Source organism: Bipolaris oryzae (assembly GCF_000523455.1).
Source record: "Bipolaris oryzae ATCC 44560 unplaced genomic scaffold scaffold_42, whole genome shotgun sequence".
NCBI lineage: Eukaryota > Fungi > Ascomycota > Dothideomycetes > Pleosporales > Pleosporaceae > Bipolaris > Bipolaris oryzae.
This window is the reverse complement of record NW_006911318.1, coordinates 161,789-180,238: the sequence shown is the minus strand read 5'-3', so window position 1 is coordinate 180,238 and position 18,450 is coordinate 161,789. Positions and strand designations below refer to the sequence as shown.

At 51.1% G+C, this 18,450-nt stretch overlaps 6 protein-coding genes across 6 annotated transcripts; all 6 read right to left on the bottom strand.

Annotated features, from left to right (window-relative positions):
- Positions 1 to 2,004: 2,004 nt before the first annotated feature.
- Positions 2,005 to 2,364, bottom strand: COCMIDRAFT_91807 (uncharacterized protein; the record flags this gene model as incomplete). The annotated part of the gene is made up of 1 exon (XM_007688487.1): positions 2,005 to 2,364. A coding segment is annotated over one exon (360 nt), but the record flags the coding sequence as incomplete, so codon positions are not given.
- Positions 2,365 to 3,327: 963 nt separating this feature from the next.
- On the bottom strand, positions 3,328 to 3,928 carry COCMIDRAFT_4158 (uncharacterized protein; the record flags this gene model as incomplete). Its single annotated transcript, XM_007688429.1, has 3 exons — positions 3,328 to 3,396; positions 3,460 to 3,753; positions 3,800 to 3,928. The coding sequence occupies 3 exons, from the start codon at positions 3,926 to 3,928 to the stop codon at positions 3,328 to 3,330; spliced, it is 492 nt and encodes a 163-aa protein (XP_007686619.1).
- Positions 3,929 to 4,291: 363 nt separating this feature from the next.
- On the bottom strand, positions 4,292 to 5,677 carry COCMIDRAFT_91811 (uncharacterized protein; the record flags this gene model as incomplete). The annotated part of the gene is made up of 3 exons (XM_007688486.1): positions 4,292 to 4,813; positions 4,871 to 5,281; positions 5,348 to 5,677. The coding sequence occupies 3 exons, from the start codon at positions 5,675 to 5,677 to the stop codon at positions 4,292 to 4,294; spliced, it is 1,263 nt and encodes a 420-aa protein (XP_007686676.1).
- A 1,179-nt stretch (positions 5,678 to 6,856) lies between these two features.
- On the bottom strand, positions 6,857 to 9,200 carry COCMIDRAFT_4156 (uncharacterized protein; the record flags this gene model as incomplete). The annotated part of the gene is made up of 3 exons (XM_007688428.1): positions 6,857 to 8,337; positions 8,386 to 8,645; positions 8,698 to 9,200. 3 exons carry the CDS (start codon positions 9,198 to 9,200, stop codon positions 6,857 to 6,859), a joined length of 2,244 nt encoding a protein of 747 aa, XP_007686618.1.
- A 1,016-nt stretch (positions 9,201 to 10,216) lies between these two features.
- Positions 10,217 to 16,492, bottom strand: COCMIDRAFT_35599 (uncharacterized protein; the record flags this gene model as incomplete). The annotated part of the gene is made up of 5 exons (XM_007688449.1): positions 10,217 to 11,287; positions 11,337 to 12,462; positions 12,531 to 12,843; positions 15,801 to 16,072; positions 16,242 to 16,492. The coding sequence occupies 5 exons, from the start codon at positions 16,490 to 16,492 to the stop codon at positions 10,217 to 10,219; spliced, it is 3,033 nt and encodes a 1,010-aa protein (XP_007686639.1).
- A 692-nt stretch (positions 16,493 to 17,184) lies between these two features.
- Positions 17,185 to 18,211, bottom strand: COCMIDRAFT_4153 (uncharacterized protein; the record flags this gene model as incomplete). The annotated part of the gene is made up of 2 exons (XM_007688427.1): positions 17,185 to 17,285; positions 17,335 to 18,211. 2 exons carry the CDS (start codon positions 18,209 to 18,211, stop codon positions 17,185 to 17,187), a joined length of 978 nt encoding a protein of 325 aa, XP_007686617.1.
- Positions 18,212 to 18,450: the final 239 nt, after the last annotated feature.

The following is an 18,450-nucleotide window of genomic DNA, read 5'->3' as shown; positions in this document are numbered from 1 at the left end:
CGAACAGCTCTTTGTAGCGAGATTTGCCTGAGACATTTTTTGCATACGTATACGCATGTGCCCGTGAATATGGTAAAAAGAGATGAGTCTCGGGACTTTGTGCATATGAAAGTCATGTCTGTCATTCTATCTTTGGGCGGGGCTGGAGGCGAACTGCATGTCTGGGCATGCATGCAATGCATACTAGACTTAGGTGCATGGTGGCAAAAAAGAAGAGAAGAGAGGGGGAGGCGCAGTTTCGTATTTATATATGGTATGCATAGTCATTTGATATTGTTCGTGTGAGGAGATAGAAAGCAGCAGTGATGGAGGAGTGTGGAGAGTTTGCTAATAGCTTACACTACTTTCCCCCCACACTATCTTTTTGCTCACTGCACCTTAAACGTGACAAGCGACACAAATGTGGTTGAACGAAGAACCCCTCTACCCCATGCACTAAGCTGCGGTTTGAAAAAAAAAAGACCAAGCTACGGCTCGTGCCGCATCGCATGGCAGCGCATTGCATTGCATTCTCACCCGCAGCCGCAGCCGTAGCCGTAGCCGTAGTAGCAAAGTTAGCCCTTTCGGCCCCAACAGATCGCATCTTGCACTCTGCTTCTGACGCGCACACAGCCGAAGCAGTATCACTTTGTCTAGTCACATAACCCTTCCCCTCTCCATCTGACACCTGACCATTCACCCCGCATTGCCACCCTCCTCCATGCCACATTCCAATACTCAACCACCTGCAAGAAGCGCATGCCACGTCGCTGTTGGCAAAGCTTCGTCTCTGTAAAACAGTCTAAAAACAGAGTGGGCAGCTGGACGTCCTACGTCATTGTCATCAGCATCTTTCTGCGTGTTTTTCCTCTTTCCTCTTTCCACACTCTGACTTGGGTTATGCTTCTGGAAAACACAGCATTCAGCCCTTTTCTCACACCCCTTCTCTTACATAGCTAAACCCACATACAATCCCTCTCATCCAATTGCCTCTTTAGCGAGCTGTACAACCACCAACCCACGCAGTGTAAAACACTCTATCTTCCCTTCTCTCCCTCTCTCCCCCGCCATGTACCCTATTTCGGTTCCAGCGCCCTGGAATCCGGTCCTGGGCTTTTTCTTGCTTCGCATACACAGCGCCATGCATGCAAAAGCCACCTTTTGTTTTTTGCCGATCGAATTTCTAGGCGCTTGTAAATGTCATGCTTTTGAGCTTTTCCCCACTCTACTTCCTGCACGCGCGGACGGTGCAGGTTCGAGGTTTGTGGATGCTGTGTGACGCTGCTGAAACTTGTTGGCTTGGGGGAAAGAAGTAGGGGGTTATATAAAGGAGATTGTAGAGAGGTTTTGGCGGGCAAGGGGGAGGAAGGGTGGGTTGAAGTTGTAGAATTGATCGAGTGAAAATGGGGGAAAGTAGAGATTTATTCATCTCCGAAATCTTGATGATAATGTCGTTTTCATTAAGATCGTGATATAATACTCAGCTGCACTTATTACCAGCAAAAGTACCATCTTAACCAACAAAAGATCGCTTCATACATAGCATATTCCTGCTTCTCATCCCAGTCATTCATCTTCTACATCAACCAGCGAATTCACCTCCACATCAGAATTCAGTGGAATCGCCTCCTCGAGAAGTTGCTCCGAAGCTGATCGCTTCTGAGCCAGACTATACACATCCAAATTCCTACCCTGACGTTCATCGAACCAGTGCCATAGTTGAGATCGAGTATAATTGGGTTTCGCAGGTGCAATATCAGACCGTGATATCGCATCCATCACCCTTACCGTCCCAAACAATACTGCATCCGAGATGACATCTTTCTCTTGTCCATAGCAATCTATCTACGATAACATCGCCCCAGCCTGAATAAGGAACTCCATGATGTTCTCTAATCCATAGTCAATCGCGTGTCCAATCAGCGGATAATTATCCATACTAAAAGCATTCACATAGGCACCGCATCTGATGAACGATTCAGCACTTACATACTATCCATAATCCACAGCGCAATATAAAGACGTTCAACCCACGTTGTTGCGTGCCTCACGATCTGCGCCATGGGCACACAGACACAAAATGATATCCTCGATCTCGCAGTTGTCGGGGGAGTAAGCGACGTTGTGAAGGGGGACAGCACCATAATCATCAACCGCTTGGACATCAGCTCCCGCTTCTAGAAGCACCTTGATGCATCTCAGTGAGCTGCCTTCAGTAGCATAACGCAGCGCGGTTCGGCCTAATAAATCTCTTGCTTCGATCTTAGCGCCGCGCAGGAGCAGTGTGTTGACATGAGCGGAATTGCAAATGTGAGATGCCCACATTAGAGCTATTGCGCCTAGCCAGTCTCGATCCTCGATTCCTGAAGAGTCGAGATCGATTTGCGATTCGAGATTCACGGTGGATAATCCGCCTATAATGCAATGCAGGGGGCTGAGATGGAGATTATAAGAATCTTCTGACCAAATTAGGTCGCGTGGTTTGACTACTTTGGCGCTGTATTTGCGATTTAGTAGGATTTCAGCCCACGCTCCGTCGGATGCTGATCTATGTGTCTATGTTAGTTAACTATCATACCAAGCCAGGACCAGTAGCTCCCCTTACCTTCCCAATCTATCTTTGAAATTCCAACCTGCTCTCATGGCTGTGAGCAAGGAGCAGATTTCGAATTTCCAAGGATATTATGCTAACTGTATTGGGTATTAGTGAGTGACATTCATTATTGTCGAAGACTACTATTCAGTCCCCTTACATGCAAAATAGTGCCTCCATCCGGCCCAATACCGTACTGCGAAATCTCCCAGTTCTCCAAAAGTCCCTTGATCGTATCTATATTTCTTTGATGAACATACTGCAAAACGGGGTCACTGTATGATATCTCCCTCGGCACTTTGACGACCCATGACGAATTTTTGCCTTTGAGATTACTCCATGTGGAGAAGACGAGGGCGGCGCGCAGCATTCAGGTAGGGAAGTAGTATGTTATTTTAGACGATGATGAGGGGTGAGATCGCAAGCAAGATGGAACATTGCAGGGCCGAACGTCCAGCGAGGGTGTGTTTGTAGAAGAGTAGAATAGCATACCGATAGTTGCTGAAAGCCATTGGGGGTTCTGGTACTGGGTTTGGACGTGGCATTGGTAATTGCAAATCCATTCACATGCTTTCGTAGGTAAATTGGTTATTATGCGAAGGTGAGTCGAGGGTTCACTATCGTTGTCGTACACTGACTGTACCAGAATGGATCTGATATTTTCCTGTGGATATTGGTAGGGTTTCAAGCCATGTTCCTCATGAATTCTGACTGAGTTTAGTGGGTCAAATATGCGGTCTAGCGAGGCGGAAGTCTCAGCATGGTTTTTGCTGTGCACAATTGCAATCTCTTCGATCCTTGACAACAACTCCCGGTTCCGGCGACTACGCAATGGTTAGTTCTCACCATACTTTTAAAAACTAGGCGTGACGTGAAATTGAGCTTACAGATTTACAGAAAGGAGAGCCAAATTGCAAATTCCGATGCGCATCTGAAATCTTTTCTCGGATCTCTGCCAACTCATTCTTTCGTCGTGTACTCAGCCCAAGGCGAGATAAACCCTTTCCATTCCGCAACAAATTTGCATGGGCAAACTGAGTGAGTTGGTTCAAGTACTTTTCTAGTTTCCCAATTGTTTCGGGCAAGGTGTCGTAGGCCAGCCTTGCCGCCGGTGTCTTGCTACATCTTAACGCGGTATCTTCATCACGCACCACGGTTAGAGTCGTTTGTAGATCCGTTGACTATGGCTGTTAGATGAGTTAACTCGAAGAATCAAATACTGCGTACAGTTTTAAAGATTGTGATGAGTTCAGCCTGAGGATCCATGCGAGATTTCATGTGGTCCAGATGCTGTATAATCGATCCTGCGACCGTGATAAGGGTCAGGATACTTGCAGTCACTGAGAGCGGATCCATGGAAGGCAACAGTCGGAGGACTGAAATGGCAGATTATTCAAGAATGCTCTCTCTGGTAGATGAATGCTTGTTTTGTTGTCATGGGGGCGGAGCAGAAGGAAGGTGAGGCGCGAAGGCTGAGCAGGAGAACAGTCCAAGCGAGGGTTCCTTCCGTCTGCCCAACTCCAACACGGCGTAGCAGGAAATCACGCAAGTGTAAGCAAAAAACATTGGTGTATCTTTGCATAGTAGAAGATATATGCGGAATACTTATTTAAGAATAGACACCACCATGATTTCATTCTGCGATCGCATGAGGGAGGCAAATCCAATCACGCTGCCGAGGCCTATCCATCTTACTCTCAGTGACCCCCATATCAAAACTCACCCAACCCTGAGCGGGCATCCCGTGTTATTAAACGCAGGATTCAGCTTCGAAGTCGCAAAATTCAAGACCGCACCAGTAATATCAGTCACAGCACCGAACATCCCAGGCACCGGGCTGACAGCCAATTGGTACAGTAAACACATCATATCCTTCACCGTCACCTCATCCGGTAGCTTTCCATCGCGAATAATATCAAACGGCGTGCTAAGGGCGTTGAAATTGCTAGTACCAACGTTTCCACCAAACAGCTTGGGGTACGAAAGATACATGGCGAGGATCTCAGTCGCGGCATCAGCAACACTGTATGGCTCGACGCGCGAAAACCAGTCTTCGGGGATACGCTCGGGAACATGGCGCCAGCCGCCTGGTGCAGAAGGGTCCTCGACAGCACCGAAGAAGGTCTTCATTGTCTCGAGATCAGGTGTACCTTTATTGCCGTAGCTCGGGAAGAGTTCGTAGAGGAAGGCTGCGGCTCCGTAGAGGATCATTGCTAAGGGACTGAAAAGAAAGTTTGGGTTCTGGAAGAACTTAGTAGTGTTGCGTTTGATAGAGCAGATACGAAGTGGAGCACTTACGTTGGATACAGAGTCATCGTATCGGTTACTGCGGTACTTGGCAAGAGCATTGCGATCAAACTTTCCGCCAGAGACTTCATCGGCAACCTTTTTCATCTGTGCAAACAGTGTGCCATTAAAGCTGTAATTATCGCCATCTGCAAGAAAGTAGTCATTGCGCGTGAGTGATGAATCAGCCTCAAACTTGCTGTGTGCATTGAGACCGGGCTGACGGGCAAGAGCAGGCAGGAGCGCAGTACGTGACGTAGCGTCGCATGCAATGCTCAAGCGGCCAGTAATAAAATCCCCGCCAGCTTGCATACCTAGGACGGTATGAACAATGGATAAATCATAGCCAACGTTGAAGACGTTTTGCTGAGCGTCGACAAGCTCTTGGAAGGTTGTGATTCCATCGTGAGAAATAAAGTTATGCTGGAGCAGTGTTACTTAGTAGTCTGTATTTAAACTAATACTAAAGCTGTGTCAACAGTTGCTTACATTTGCGAGTGCGTTCAAACCGGGACATGGACCACGAATATCATTGGGTCCAGGAGGGGTGTAAGCATGGGCAGTATCGCCGTCTGCTGGAACTTTGATACCGCCTCTCTGGTTACCGGGAGCGCCATTCTTTGCCCCAGTGTATGTGTAAGGCTCTGTGTAGGGAGCGGCGCCCTTATGATCAGGATTGAAAGGACATTTTTCCTGACGCTTTTCGACCGAATGAGCGTTCCTGAAGATGCCTGGGTTCACACCAGGCTGGTTCCCTATCCAGGGAAAGGCAACAGTAGAAGTGGCATGGATGGAGAGGAGAAGCGGAAGTATATACATCGCGGATAGGCGGTTGCCACCAAGGCCAAGTGCCTAGCTGGTTTGTGTCTTTGGTGCCGTTTCTCTGGCCTGATCTCAAATGACAGATGGAGCTCCTAAGGCTGTTTTGATGGGTGAATTGCCATGCTATATGCTGTGGGCGCCAGTCAAACCGGGTCGAACGGAGAAGACGGTTTAGTTCTAGTCAGAACCGCTTACCTAACAAGAGAGTGGAACAAAATTTCTGTTCAATTACTACACTTTCGAATGAAGTTTTGGTAGCGTGTAGTGGTGGCAGGGACCAGGTGTTCCCACAAGCTATATCAAGGCTACATAAGACCACTTTTAGTACACCACAAAACTACCTTGGGTAGCAATTGTGGCCACACACACACACCCTTCTAACAGCGTGAATTTGAACGGCACGGCCGATCGTGAACTATCCGAAGTCTAGCCGGATCTACGCCCCTTAATAGGCCTACGCCACAAAAGGGAAATAAAAATGTAAATCCAAACGGGATTTAGGAAGGCAATCAGAAATGTAGCAAGGATCAGCACAGCATAATGATCACGATACAAGGGCAGAAGCCCCTCAATGGCGGCCACGTGCTTGTGTGAGCGTCGTACACCACGAACTGTAGTTCACGATAATCAAGCACGGCTGATCGTTGTAGGCAGTAATGCCTGTCTCTTTGGTGTTGTGGTCAGAACTACCAAACGAGAAATTCTATCCTCATGATCAATAAGCTAGATATTCTGGAATACTGGCCAGCCATTCAGTCTATGTTGGTGGGTCACTGCGGATCTCGGGAAGCGGAGTTAGGCAATTCTAGATGGTGGGGGTTACTCTTGCATCTCAATGTGGAGTCCCCAAGTACTGTACATACAGTACTGGCGGTGAACACGTCTCCAGAAGATGGAACCTGAAATGTGTGGATATTCAACAAAGCCAAGATGTCCAGAGCGAAACAATGTTTACTCATTTCTTTCGGACGACGCACTAATCTAGCTACATGATTGATGTACAGGGCGCGACGAGAAAAGGAAGCCGGTCATACGGATGGTACCAAGCGCCAGCAAAACGAATGCCGGCTCAAGTACGCCGCGCACGCCGATTAGGATGATAAAAAATATAGAAGTGATGTACGAATGCGACATCACAGGTCTTGTTGATAGGATACGTCGAAGATGCCAAGGAACTTATTTGTTAACCTGGGATTCGCGCTTGACAACGGGGTTCTCGCCAGACTTGAACTTGCTGTCGGACGGGAGAGGCTCGCTGGGTTTATCTGCAAATATCTCATTTAGTCTGATCCCAAATGCAAAGAGGTTCGCGCAAGCTTCTTCGTCAGGGATATACTCACCATGTCGTGCGTAGAGGTGATGCTCCTCATCGGCATATTTGCCTACAGCGCCGCTCTCGACCTCTTTACGAGTGAGAGAGAGCTTGCTCTTGGGAAGACCCATGGAGCCGAGGAATGTGACACCGTTCTTCCACTCAACTTCCTTGCGCTTGTTGTCCCACTTCAGCTCCTCGCCCATAATATCAATAACCTTGGGAAGGGCCTCCAGAGCGGCTTGGGCGTTCAGGAAGGCAAGACGCATGCGGCGGGCAATTACGTCAGTGGCAGTCTGAGCGTACTCGTGGCGGACGCAGTAGCGAACCTCACCATCAATGTAGGGATAAAGCTCAGACATTTTGATTCCACGGACAGGGAATCGCTGCTCAGTAGGCGCTGAAAGAGATGCAACGGTCCACGCACGGTCACCATAGGCCTGGCACAAGTACTTGGCTACATCGGTCTCGATGCCGTAATGCTGGATCAAGTTGATGAAGAGAGTCTTGGAGAAACCGTGAGCACCAACGAGGCGGACACGGTGGGTCTGGCAGGTACCATCGAGAGGAGCCTCGTCCTTGACCTGAGTTCCGCTGATAAGAGTGGGATTATCCAGTGGCTTTGGTGCCAGGCCGAATTCCTTGATCGCCTCGTCGACGGTCTCCTCGGCCATCTGGCGGTAAGTTGTCCACTTTCCACCCGAGCAGGTCAACAAGCCAGAGGGAGAAGTGGTGACCAAGTGGTTGCGGACAAGGCCTTCAGTCGCGCTCGCCTTGGGGTCACGGACCAAAGGACGGATGCCAGACCAAGCAGCAAGGACATCGCCACGGCGAACGTTGATTTCAGGCTGTAGGTAACGCTTGACCTCGTTGAGAATCCAGTCAATCTCTTCTTCACCAGCAATGGGGTTCTGCTCGATATCACAAGCAGTGTCCGTCGTACCGGCAATAGTATTGCCTTGCCATGGCAGGAAGAAAACAACACGGCCATCAGAAGTGTTGGGGTCAATGAGACCCATGTTTGCAGGGCTGTAGTAACCAGGGAGAATGACGTGGACACCAGAGCTGGGAGCAACGATTTCTGGCACCTCCTGGTCGTCCATTTTGCGGATAGAATCAGTGAAAGGACCAGTGGCGTTGATCACACCCTTGGCCTTGATAGAGAACTCTTGAGGCTTCTTACCGTTGCTCTCCTCAATGAGATCTTTTGCCTTTGCACCGCACAGACGGCCATTGGCATCTTTCTCAAGGCTAGTAACTTCAAGGTGGTTGACAACAGTAGCGCCGTAAAGTGCTGCAGTCATAGCAAGCGAGACATTCATGCGGGAATCGTTGTGTGCGCCATCTGCTCATGTCAGAAATGGATGTCAAAATTAGCGGTTGATTAACTCACCGTAGTATACCAGAGCTCCGATAAGGCCTTCCTTCTTCAACATAGGGAATGCGTCCAAAGCCTTGCTCTTTGTCATGTAGTAGGAAGACTCAATGTTCTCTGATCCAGCAAGGAAATCATAGAACTTGGTGCCAGCCCAGAAGTAGGGCGCTTGCCACCACTTCTGGATGGGAATCATAATGGGGAGCCATTGTGAGAGGTGGGGTGCAGTATCCAAGAAGTAACGACGTTCGCGGAGAGCTTCGACGACAAGTGCGTACCTGAGGTCGGGTCAGTAAAAAAAGATACGGCAGAAATTGCCGGAGCACTCACTGGTTGTAGTCGAGATTCCAAACGGCCTTTTCAAGATATCGCACACCCCCGTGTACCAGTTTGGTACTTTTACTGCTCGTACCACTGCTAAAGTCGTCGCGCTCGACGAGCGCAACCTTGAGGCCTCGTGTGACGGCGTCAAGAGCAATACCTGCTCCTGTTGCGCCACCACCGATAATGAGGAGGTCATATGGGTCCTCTTCTACTTTCTCAGGCGTTGAGCTGCCGCCGATCCATCTCCTTGCCTTCTCAGCAACCTGCGAGACGACACCGGCGCTGCGCTTCAGCTGTGCAATCTGTTCGTCGCGGCTTTTGGCACTGGGAAATTGTGGAGGGCGGAAGATGCCCCCCTCACCGTAGGTTGGTGGAGGAACTGCGGCGGCTTCGCTGCCGGGGATATCGCGAGGTCTTAGGCTGACATAAAGGGCTCCCGCGCCGACTGCTCCAGCACCCGCTGTGTAGAGCAATGGCTTGATAAAACGGCTTCCTCGTCGGGCAGCCATGGTGATGATGTGCAGATGGATCCCAATATTTCTGGAGATGTAATCGCTCCAGGCGCTGTTGGGGTATTATACAAATGTGTGTTCAAATAATAATACTAGTAAGATGTGCTGAGGCTCAAGACTTCACATATCTAAAAGTCTAGTTAGCGGCCGCGCAGCGGAATGGGAGAGATTGGCATCGAATTGTCGACCTACCTCGGGAGGTGTTTAGAATTGCATGGCGAGCCTGGAGTTGATGGATTGGTATTTTTCCGGGGGAGGATCTGTCGTGGAGGAAAGGTGGCAGACAGGAACAGTGGAGCTTCAAAAGTCTGAAGCGCATCCGCCGCTTGGGATGACGAAAGCGTGGGTTCGCGTCAGGTTGCGCTCCACCTCGGGAATGGCGGGACATTAGACATTGGACACTGGAGCTGGAGCTGGAGCTGGAGCTGGAGACTGCACATGCAGGCTCAGGCTCTCAGCCGCTGAAGCACCGTATCAGAACGGCCGGCCTCTTGCCTGTGCTTCTGCGCGTGCCCTAGACCTACACCTGTAGTATACAGATGTATATTCACGTGAACTGGCCGTGTTTCGGCAGTGGTTGTGCAGCCCCTCGGGCATTCAATGGGAATGGCATTGGGGTGGCGGATGCAAACAGAATAGGAAGCTCTTCCGACACGCCCCCTCAATCGCGGTTTGGGTGGAGTACCCAACCGGATGCGGCACACCCCCACGGAGACTCGCCAAGCGCAGTGGATCGCAGAGCCTCATGATGATCTCATGTCCTGTGGATTCGTGCATCGAATGGTGCTGCCAGCATTGATTCATGTTGAATATCTCGGCGGCGATCTCTCTTGTCGACGCCCAATCCTTTCCACATACGACCATATACCCACAAAATCAGCCAACAGCCAGCCCTGCCATCCTCGTTCCGCCCTCCCCTAGAGTAGACCCAAGCTTCTCCCTCTCCGCGTACCAGCACCCAACAGAAAAAAAATATGCCAACAACCAGACCACCCCCAGCCAAGCCCCCTTTCTCAAACCCGTGCTACCCACAGCAAAAGTATAATGTCCAACGCTACCACCGCACCCGCGATGCTCAGCACTGCTCCCTGATGCACCCATCCTAACCGCTCCCTACGTGTCTGCATGCTGATCACAGCGACAACACACAAGACAAGCGAACAAATAGTACCAATCATAACGCCAGCATCCACAGCACCTCGCTCCTTCCTCCGGCTCGTCACCGTCATCAGACACAAGACGAGATCCAACACTACAGCCGCGCCCAGAGCTGTCGAGTAAAACCGTAATTTGGTCATTTCAACCTTGTGTTGGTTACTCTCGACCTCGCCTAGTAGTGCGCGCCGCTCGTTGAAAATGTCCGCGTCGCGGTGGGGATCACGCAAGGACCGGAACAGAGTGCTGAAATAGCCCTTTCCCTCTGTGCCTTGCCTGCTCGAATCAATTGCTCCGTAATTTGCCGCGTGGATAATGGGCGATGAATCAACCGTGTCGTTGTCGTCGTCGTCCGAATCCTCAATGCCAGAGAGTGATTCCTCTTCGGGTTCCTCTTGTATCCCAAACAGCTTTCTTGTTTTCCTCGCACATGCCTCGAAAAACTCCTGTCCCGGAAATTTCACAGACGCATCGGGGTCGATATAGATATAATAGCCCCCTTCTTCGTCTTCCGAATGGTCGTATTCGTTCCAGTACCGTGGCTGTGCCTCTGCCTCAGACTCTCCCCGTATCATCGGGGGAGGATAGTCAGAGTAGGGCTTGCGACTCTTCTTCCTAAATGCCTGCAGTGGCGGCGGATCGACAAACTCATGTACCGATGTCGCAGAAGACTCCTCGTAGCGTGACGCAAGCGGGCTAGAGTGGCCGTCGTACGAAGTATTAGATGTGGATGTAGCTGTAGGAGACATCTGTGATACCGAAGCGCTGGCACTACCCCTAGCTTTGCGGCTCCGTCGTTGGACGGGCTCTGGTAATTTGCGAATGTCCTTGTCCAGGAGGGAAGTCCAAAAAGGCGCAGACATGGCGCCTGGCTTGCAGCAAGCCCACACAGCATGTGCTTCTAAAGAGAAGCCTCGGACACGCTCAACCTGCATTTGTTAGTGGGTAGGTCGGAGGGAAAAATGGATTCTGACATACCAAATGACTTCGGTCAAGCATCTGTATGAGAGACGTAGCCTGGTTGCCTTCACGGCGAATCTCTAGGATGGCATGAGGAAACCGCTTGGTCGACTCTGATTTGGCGGCTGCAGTCCAATCGTCACCGTCGAGGTCGTCAAATAGCTGTTCTGTCAAAGAGATGTCCTTGTCCAGAGTTGCCCAAATACCTCCTGCAGAATTGTTGTGAAGTCCAGTAAACCGAGTTCGCTTCAAGAGTGCACCAGCAATGGGCTTTGCTGATGCGTGTTCAGCAAGCCATTGCCGAACAGTCAATGCATTCTCCCTTGGGCAACACGAATGCTTAATACTGTCATCAGTCACAGATGTATCCAAGAAGTTTTTCAGATATCTGCGTTCCATCTTTACTGTTTTGACACTGGATGGTGGTGCGTGTTGCGCATCGCCTTCGTCACAAACAATAACCGCCGCTTGACTCGAAGCACAGCACCGTACCTGCCCCGCTGCCTTGATTCCAATGCTCCCTTGCATCTCCTCAGCCGCGCCTATCGTGCTTGCGTTTTGCTTGAATGCAAATGTCTCGGGGTGATCAAGAACAACAAGCCCAGTTGTATCTTCGCTCCCAACATACGGATCCATGTTGGCCGTGGACGAGTGGCGGCGAAGCGGTGTTGGTCTGGAAGATGAATTACGCCTTGCTTTGTTGATATAAAGTCGCATGTGTTGAAGAAGCAACACCTGGGCCTCAACAATGTGATCCGGGTGTATCCAATATGTTGCTTTGCTTCCTTTGGAGCCCAAGGGCACTGTATCCAGCGCTAGGTCAAAGTCTACATCATCTCCTTTCTCCAAACTTCTTGATATGCGCGCAGCCGGCGACTGACCAGTAACACTGGTAGCGTTGGCTGCCGATGTACCCTCGACATCGAAAGCCAAACGGAGCGTGTCAAGTGCGTCGATGAACTGGTCCAACAGGTAGCCCAGGTCTAGCTGAAAAAGGCTGTCCGGGCGACTACTGATCTCTTGCTTGAAAACGTAGGCAAGCTCTCCATCTTTGGTCCAGCGCTTATATTTCTTCAGGATCTTAACGAAGCCTGTTCGTTGGGTAACTTGGAAGCGGGATAGCGACCTGATTTCCTCGCCGGTCCTGTGTTTGTGTGTGTCAGCGGGGTGGCCGTGGATACGCGTGCGCGAGCGAATGTGTCTGTCGCGTACCTCAGGACGTCTGCTTCGATCTTCGCATATCTCTCCACGGTACGGGCGGGGAGGCGCCCGCTTGCCGGATCGCGTTTCGCGCGTAGTTGCTGTAGGGTCTTGCTGAAGTGCTCTAGCCGCCGCTCGATCTCGCCGCTCTTGCTTCGTATGAATAGGTTGATGCGATCATGTTGTTCCGCGAGGACCTTGAAGAAGGTGTCGCCAAAGGCCCGCTCTGTGCTCTCGCCTTGGCCGGGTATGGAGACGGCCTTGTTCGTGCCTGGAGTGGTCTGGTGCTTGATAAGCTCTTTGAGGTAGTCGTAGTCTATGTTATCTGCAAGCGCGCAACTGTTAGCCGAGGACGGTCACGCAATGTGGCGTCAGGCACTTACAATGGCCCCATTCTGGTATGGACCTCTGCCTCAGGGTATCGCCGTACTTCATTCCAACAAAGTAGCGTAGGGATGGAGGTCGTGGGGGCGTTCAATGGGACAGAGAGCTATTAGAGCGGAGGTGTAGCGTCGCAGGAGGCAAACAGTGGTGCGAACTGCCAGCCGTTAGATGACGGGATCCCAATAGCGCAACGGCGGAGACGTAGATGGTTCCATCTCATGTGTCGCAGGTCCAGGGCATCATTTGGGGCATTGGGCCGCCAAACGGCCGAGAGGTTACCGCGTACGGGCTGCTTACCGAACGGCTTAATTGGGAAACGATAACAGTTGAGCTGACGACTGAGAGGCGCGGGTCGGCTGCCAATGTTTTGAATCGGTCCTTTGCCAATGTTACCGGAATCGTTGAGACTATATACTGACCGGATAATTAGCCCAGCACACACAACCAGAGGAAGGGCAGCATGGAGCTTGCGAAAAGCAGTAAGGACTGAAGCTGTGTGACCGCATGCATATCCATGGCCAGAAACCTGGGAAGGGAAATGACATCGGCCGCGCGCGCTGGTTCACGCTACTTATTCGCACCCCTGCGACGCCCTCCCTCGTCATCCCAGTCGATGCACGTGCAAGCATCCATCGCTGTTGAAAATCTACGGAAGCCCAGCCGCCAACCAATCTCCTCCCCCACTCAACACCACGCCTCCCTCGCCGCTGCAGCCTCAGGCCCGACGTGCCAATGGCAAAAAAAAAGTTAAGAAGATATCTGCGCGGCGGATCCTCGTAATGCGCCTCCAGCCAGCCCAGGCCAGCACCGCTGCGGCCTGGCCACCTTTGCTGTTTGACATGTCCACGAACGGCAATGGTCCTCCTATTGGCTGCAAAAGCCCACACTGGTCCGGAGATGCACATCTCTCCATTTCCATTTCCATTTCCATGTGAAATACGTACATACGGTATCAGGGATCAACGGCACTTGGGCATCCCATCAACGGCAACTCCAATACCGAAACTCGAATCGATTCTTCACCTTGATGTGGACTGCCATCATGCCTGTACTTCAATATACCGTGATATCCGGAGAGACCCTGCTCGACAGTGGAATGTCACCAGTGCTTGCTGATTGGGCATTGTATATATCTGGAGAAAGATGGAGCAAAAAAGCTTGCCTCGCAACAAATATGGACCATACCACATGCGCATAACGAACATCTCCACTTGTCTTGTGTGGGGCGGAAGCGGGAACAATATTCCACTCGAACATTGCTTGCTGCAAATAATCCAGATCTGCCGATACTCATCCAATGGCGGACAGGATTCCAGATGACGCAATCCTTGCAGATTGATCGCCAAATGGGTTGCGAGGACTATATGCTTGTGATTTTGAATGAACAAGAACAAGGGCGCACAAGAGTCAACGGCTATCCAGATCCCCACGAAATTATGTGCGGCCGCCGGCCACCCGTCGCAGGGTCTTCGATCCAGAGCAGAAGTGGGCCTAATCCACCCATCGCCTGTAGGTCCGTAAGCCGCGGCAACTTTTTACTAGTCGAGCGAGAGAGAGTCCACAGCGGGCATGGAGCTACACGAGTCTGGCTTCCTGGAGCAGAGGAAGAAAACTGAGTCAATAGGCTCTAGACTGTGTTCATAATTCCTAAGCAGAGGCCCCACACGGCATGTTCCATTTGTAACAGCGCCCGCCTTCGAGACGGGGACGGCAGCTACACCCAAGCATTGCTGAGATACATTCATTTGGTATACAAAAAGAGTTCCTTTTGAGAACCGAGACCCCAAAAGGACATATGTGCATAGCCGAAGTGCCACAAACTGCTGCACAATCAGCCACATTGGCGTTGCTTGTCTCGACTTGACGTGTCCACGAGGCGTAGGTATACGACATGCATGCGGGCGCTGGCCTGTCAGGTCGCGTGCTCACCTACCTATACGAGCAAGTACTACATTACAGGGATCCGGAGATTTCTACATACGACATGGTGCATATGCAGCTGCAACCACACGGCTGGAGCGGGCGTTGTTCCACTGGCGAGGCCGCTGCCGCCCACGTGGGTGCTCTGGATGGCGAGCGTTTGATTTCAAACACTGGCAAAGTACGGCACTTTGCATTGTCCGCGTTTTAAACTGCACGTTCGATGCTATGCTATGCTGTGCCGATGGATTTCGATCGACTCACAGTTGAGGCTGGTAGGGCTCGCTTGACGCTGAAGGATGCGCTTGGTTCTGGATTGCTGCTGTCGTACGACATAGACACTGAACCATTACAACAGCACCAATGCGGATATGCTTATTCGTTAGGTTAGTAAGGCACCTGGATCTTCAACTGCCTGTAAGAACGAACTTACAATCGGCAGCATGCACGATGTTTACCCAGATTGAACTGAGTATCAATTGCAGTCCTACATGCATATGCGTGCAGAAACACTCGATGCAACGCACAATGTACAATGTACATACACTTCCAACTTGCATGCCACGTCTCTCCCTGTCCCATGTATCATCTCTGTTATTTATCTCTTGGCCCAAAAGCAAGACTCCAATCTATACACCTCATCTTATCTTTGAACTCTATCCTCCACTCCTCCCCTCACACGTCGGTACTTCGTCACGCACCCAAGAAAAAAAGGCGCGACGAAGACAGCATCCAGCACCTCCCCAGACATGCTTGCGATAGCAATGCAAGCCACAAAAGATGCGCTGGCACAGTACAATTGCCAAAGAAAGAAAGAAAAGTTGGCCAGCAAAGACATTGAGATCAATCAAGCCATCATAACCCAAATCTTGACTCCCTCACCGCCCTCTTTCCTCTTCCCATCACTCCCCACCTTACCCTGCCCAAACGTATGCTCCTCCAACACCTCCATGCCCAAATGTTTATACACATCCCTGCCCTTCTCCGACGTTGCCTCCAGCACAACCGGCCAGCCCTTCTCCTTTGCCATCTTGAGCACTGGTCTCATCACCTCGCTAACTTTGTGATTCTGACTCTTGTCGTTGGAGGGGTGCTCGCGGTAGTTTCCCAGCAAGGAAAGATGCAGCATGTGCGTTGCGGTTGGGGGTAGATGTTGTCTCTTAGTCTTGTGCGCGGCAAGGTTGAGTTCGGTGACGGCGGGCGGGTAGTGCGGGGAGATGATGGGTTCGTCTGTTATGGGTTCGAGACGCCTGTAATGCAGATATATTAGTCTTTTTGTTCCACCATCATCTAATTCAATTTCTTAGAATTGAATTCTCTTTTTTTCTCTCTCTCTTCATGTTATTTGAAAAGTGAATAGAGGAAAAGGAAGTGTTATGGAAAGGGTGGGGGGATATCTGGTGGGGATTAACAACGTACCATACACTTGAGATGCCACTCCCCGCAACAGTAATACTCCGCGCCCCACCTGCCACCATCCCCGGAATCACTTCTGCGAAGATCTCCCTGTTGTATTCATAACTAACTTCTGTTTCCCCTTTCTTGGCTAGGTCGTCGATGAGCACGTAGCGCTGGAAAGGATCGTCTTTAAAGGTTTCGCCAATGATATCTACGGCGTGGTCGAGTGGCTCCTCAATTAGGCCGTCGGGGATGGGGATTTCGCTTCCCATCTTTTCGTTAAATCCGCTTGGATATATCTATCTTCTTACAAAAAAGATGGAGGGTTGTACTCTTTCTTAGTAAGAAAAAAAGAGTATGGGAATGTAAGAGGTCGAGATTGGGGAAAGATGCCAAGTAAATGTGTAGTAGTAAGAAATCTGGGCGACTGGGACTATGGAGATGACTGGTCTGAAAGTATATGTAAGAACACGCACGAGTTAGTCATGCCTGAGTTGGTCGGGCCGAAAGAAGAGTGCATCTTGTAAGCACCGGCTGGGCGTTTTTTTTGGGCTTGTTAACTTGAGGGGTGTTACAGCGTTAGCTGCGTGCGTAGTCAATTCCGCCATTGACATCGATCGCTCATTCGGCTGTTATTGTTTCACGTGGTGAAGTGTCGACCGCAACCGGGGTAAGCCGGAATCCACCATGTTTGGGGGTCGGGTTTCGGCATATGTTTCAGGTACTTGGTGCGGCTTTAAACGATGACAGCGGATCAGGCACGTAGTTTGCAACATTGAAATGTTTTGCATTAACAGTCACTCATATTGAAGACGATTATTTTTTTCTCTTGAAAGACATGAAGTAGTGTCACAGCCTACCTCCCATATAGAGTACTGCCTCTTGAGAAACACCATACTATACACATGATATGCAACACCCACATATGTTAGCCCCGAACAGACCTGACTGCTTATTTCAATGCTTAACCTGGGGGAAGCAGGCTGTTGTCGACAACATCTTGTGCGTCCATCTCCTCAACTTCTGCGCTATTGTGGAGAGGAGAGCGGGGTAGAGCCATTAGACCTATTCCAATGTTAGTGTTGATTCTCATGTAAAGTTTCGAGCTACGCACCAGTTCTCGCTGATTCGAGAATGCCAAATGGTGCAATCAGCTTCATGTACGAGTCAATCCTGGTGGGCTTTGCCGAAACCTCCACTATGCAGTTGTTGGTGCTGATGTCAAGCACTTTTCCACCAAACTGATGAGTCATGAAGGTGATGGCGCGTAGATGCTCATGCTTGTGTCGGAGCGCCTGGCTGATAGGCAGGTTTGTGGGGTGGTAGTCCTTCCTCAGCGACTCGCGAGCAGCCTCGTGTGCCGCAGCGTTGCGCTCATCCTCTGACATGTTCTCGATTTCATGACGATCCGTCTCGGGGGGCTGGGCCATTTCGCGGTGGTGTGCAAGGAGCTCCTCAAAGTACTCAGGTCCGAGAATTGAGACCTTTGCGAGAAGCAGCTCGCGCTGAACGAGGGGTGACTCGGTGTAGTCGAGCACAGCCCAGACGGGGACCAGGTCCTCCAATTGGCGGCGGGCCTGTTCTATAACCCCATCCTGCCCTTGGAGCACAATTGTCATGCGCGAAAGATCATCCACCTCGGTGTTGCAGACGACCAGACTGTCAATGTTGAAGCCACGGGCAGCCAGGATACCGGATACACGAGATAGCACGCCGGGCTCGTTCTGGACCAGGCAATTAAGGATGTGGCTCTTTGGCGGGGCTTGTGATGGAAGCGGTGTCTCGTAGAGGATGTTACTGACGGCAGCGGGCGCCGACCATGCCGGAGGGCGGTCTTCGGTTGGGAGCGGCGCGATGCGGCGGTGGAGGGCCTTGTAGGCGAGCGCCTGTGTGGATGAGGAGCTGGACGCCCTCTGTTGCAGGCGAAGGGTGCCGGCGCATTGCCTGTTGAGGAGGCTGCGCAGCGGCAGTACTGCGCGCCGGGAGGCCATTGTGGGATGGGTATGTGTGTATACGTAGCAGAGCAGAGTATATAGAAGCGAGGGAGCCGTACAAAGTCAAATACAGCGCCAGTCCCAAGGCGCGGCCGATGGTCGGAGGAGGCGCCAACGGGCAGGTGCAGCCGCGGCACGCTAAGTAAGCGAGCAGCAGCAGTGCCCAGGCGACAAGCGAACAGTGATTGACTGGTGCGTCCATCTTGACCTTTGACTTCGACATCGACCCTCGACGC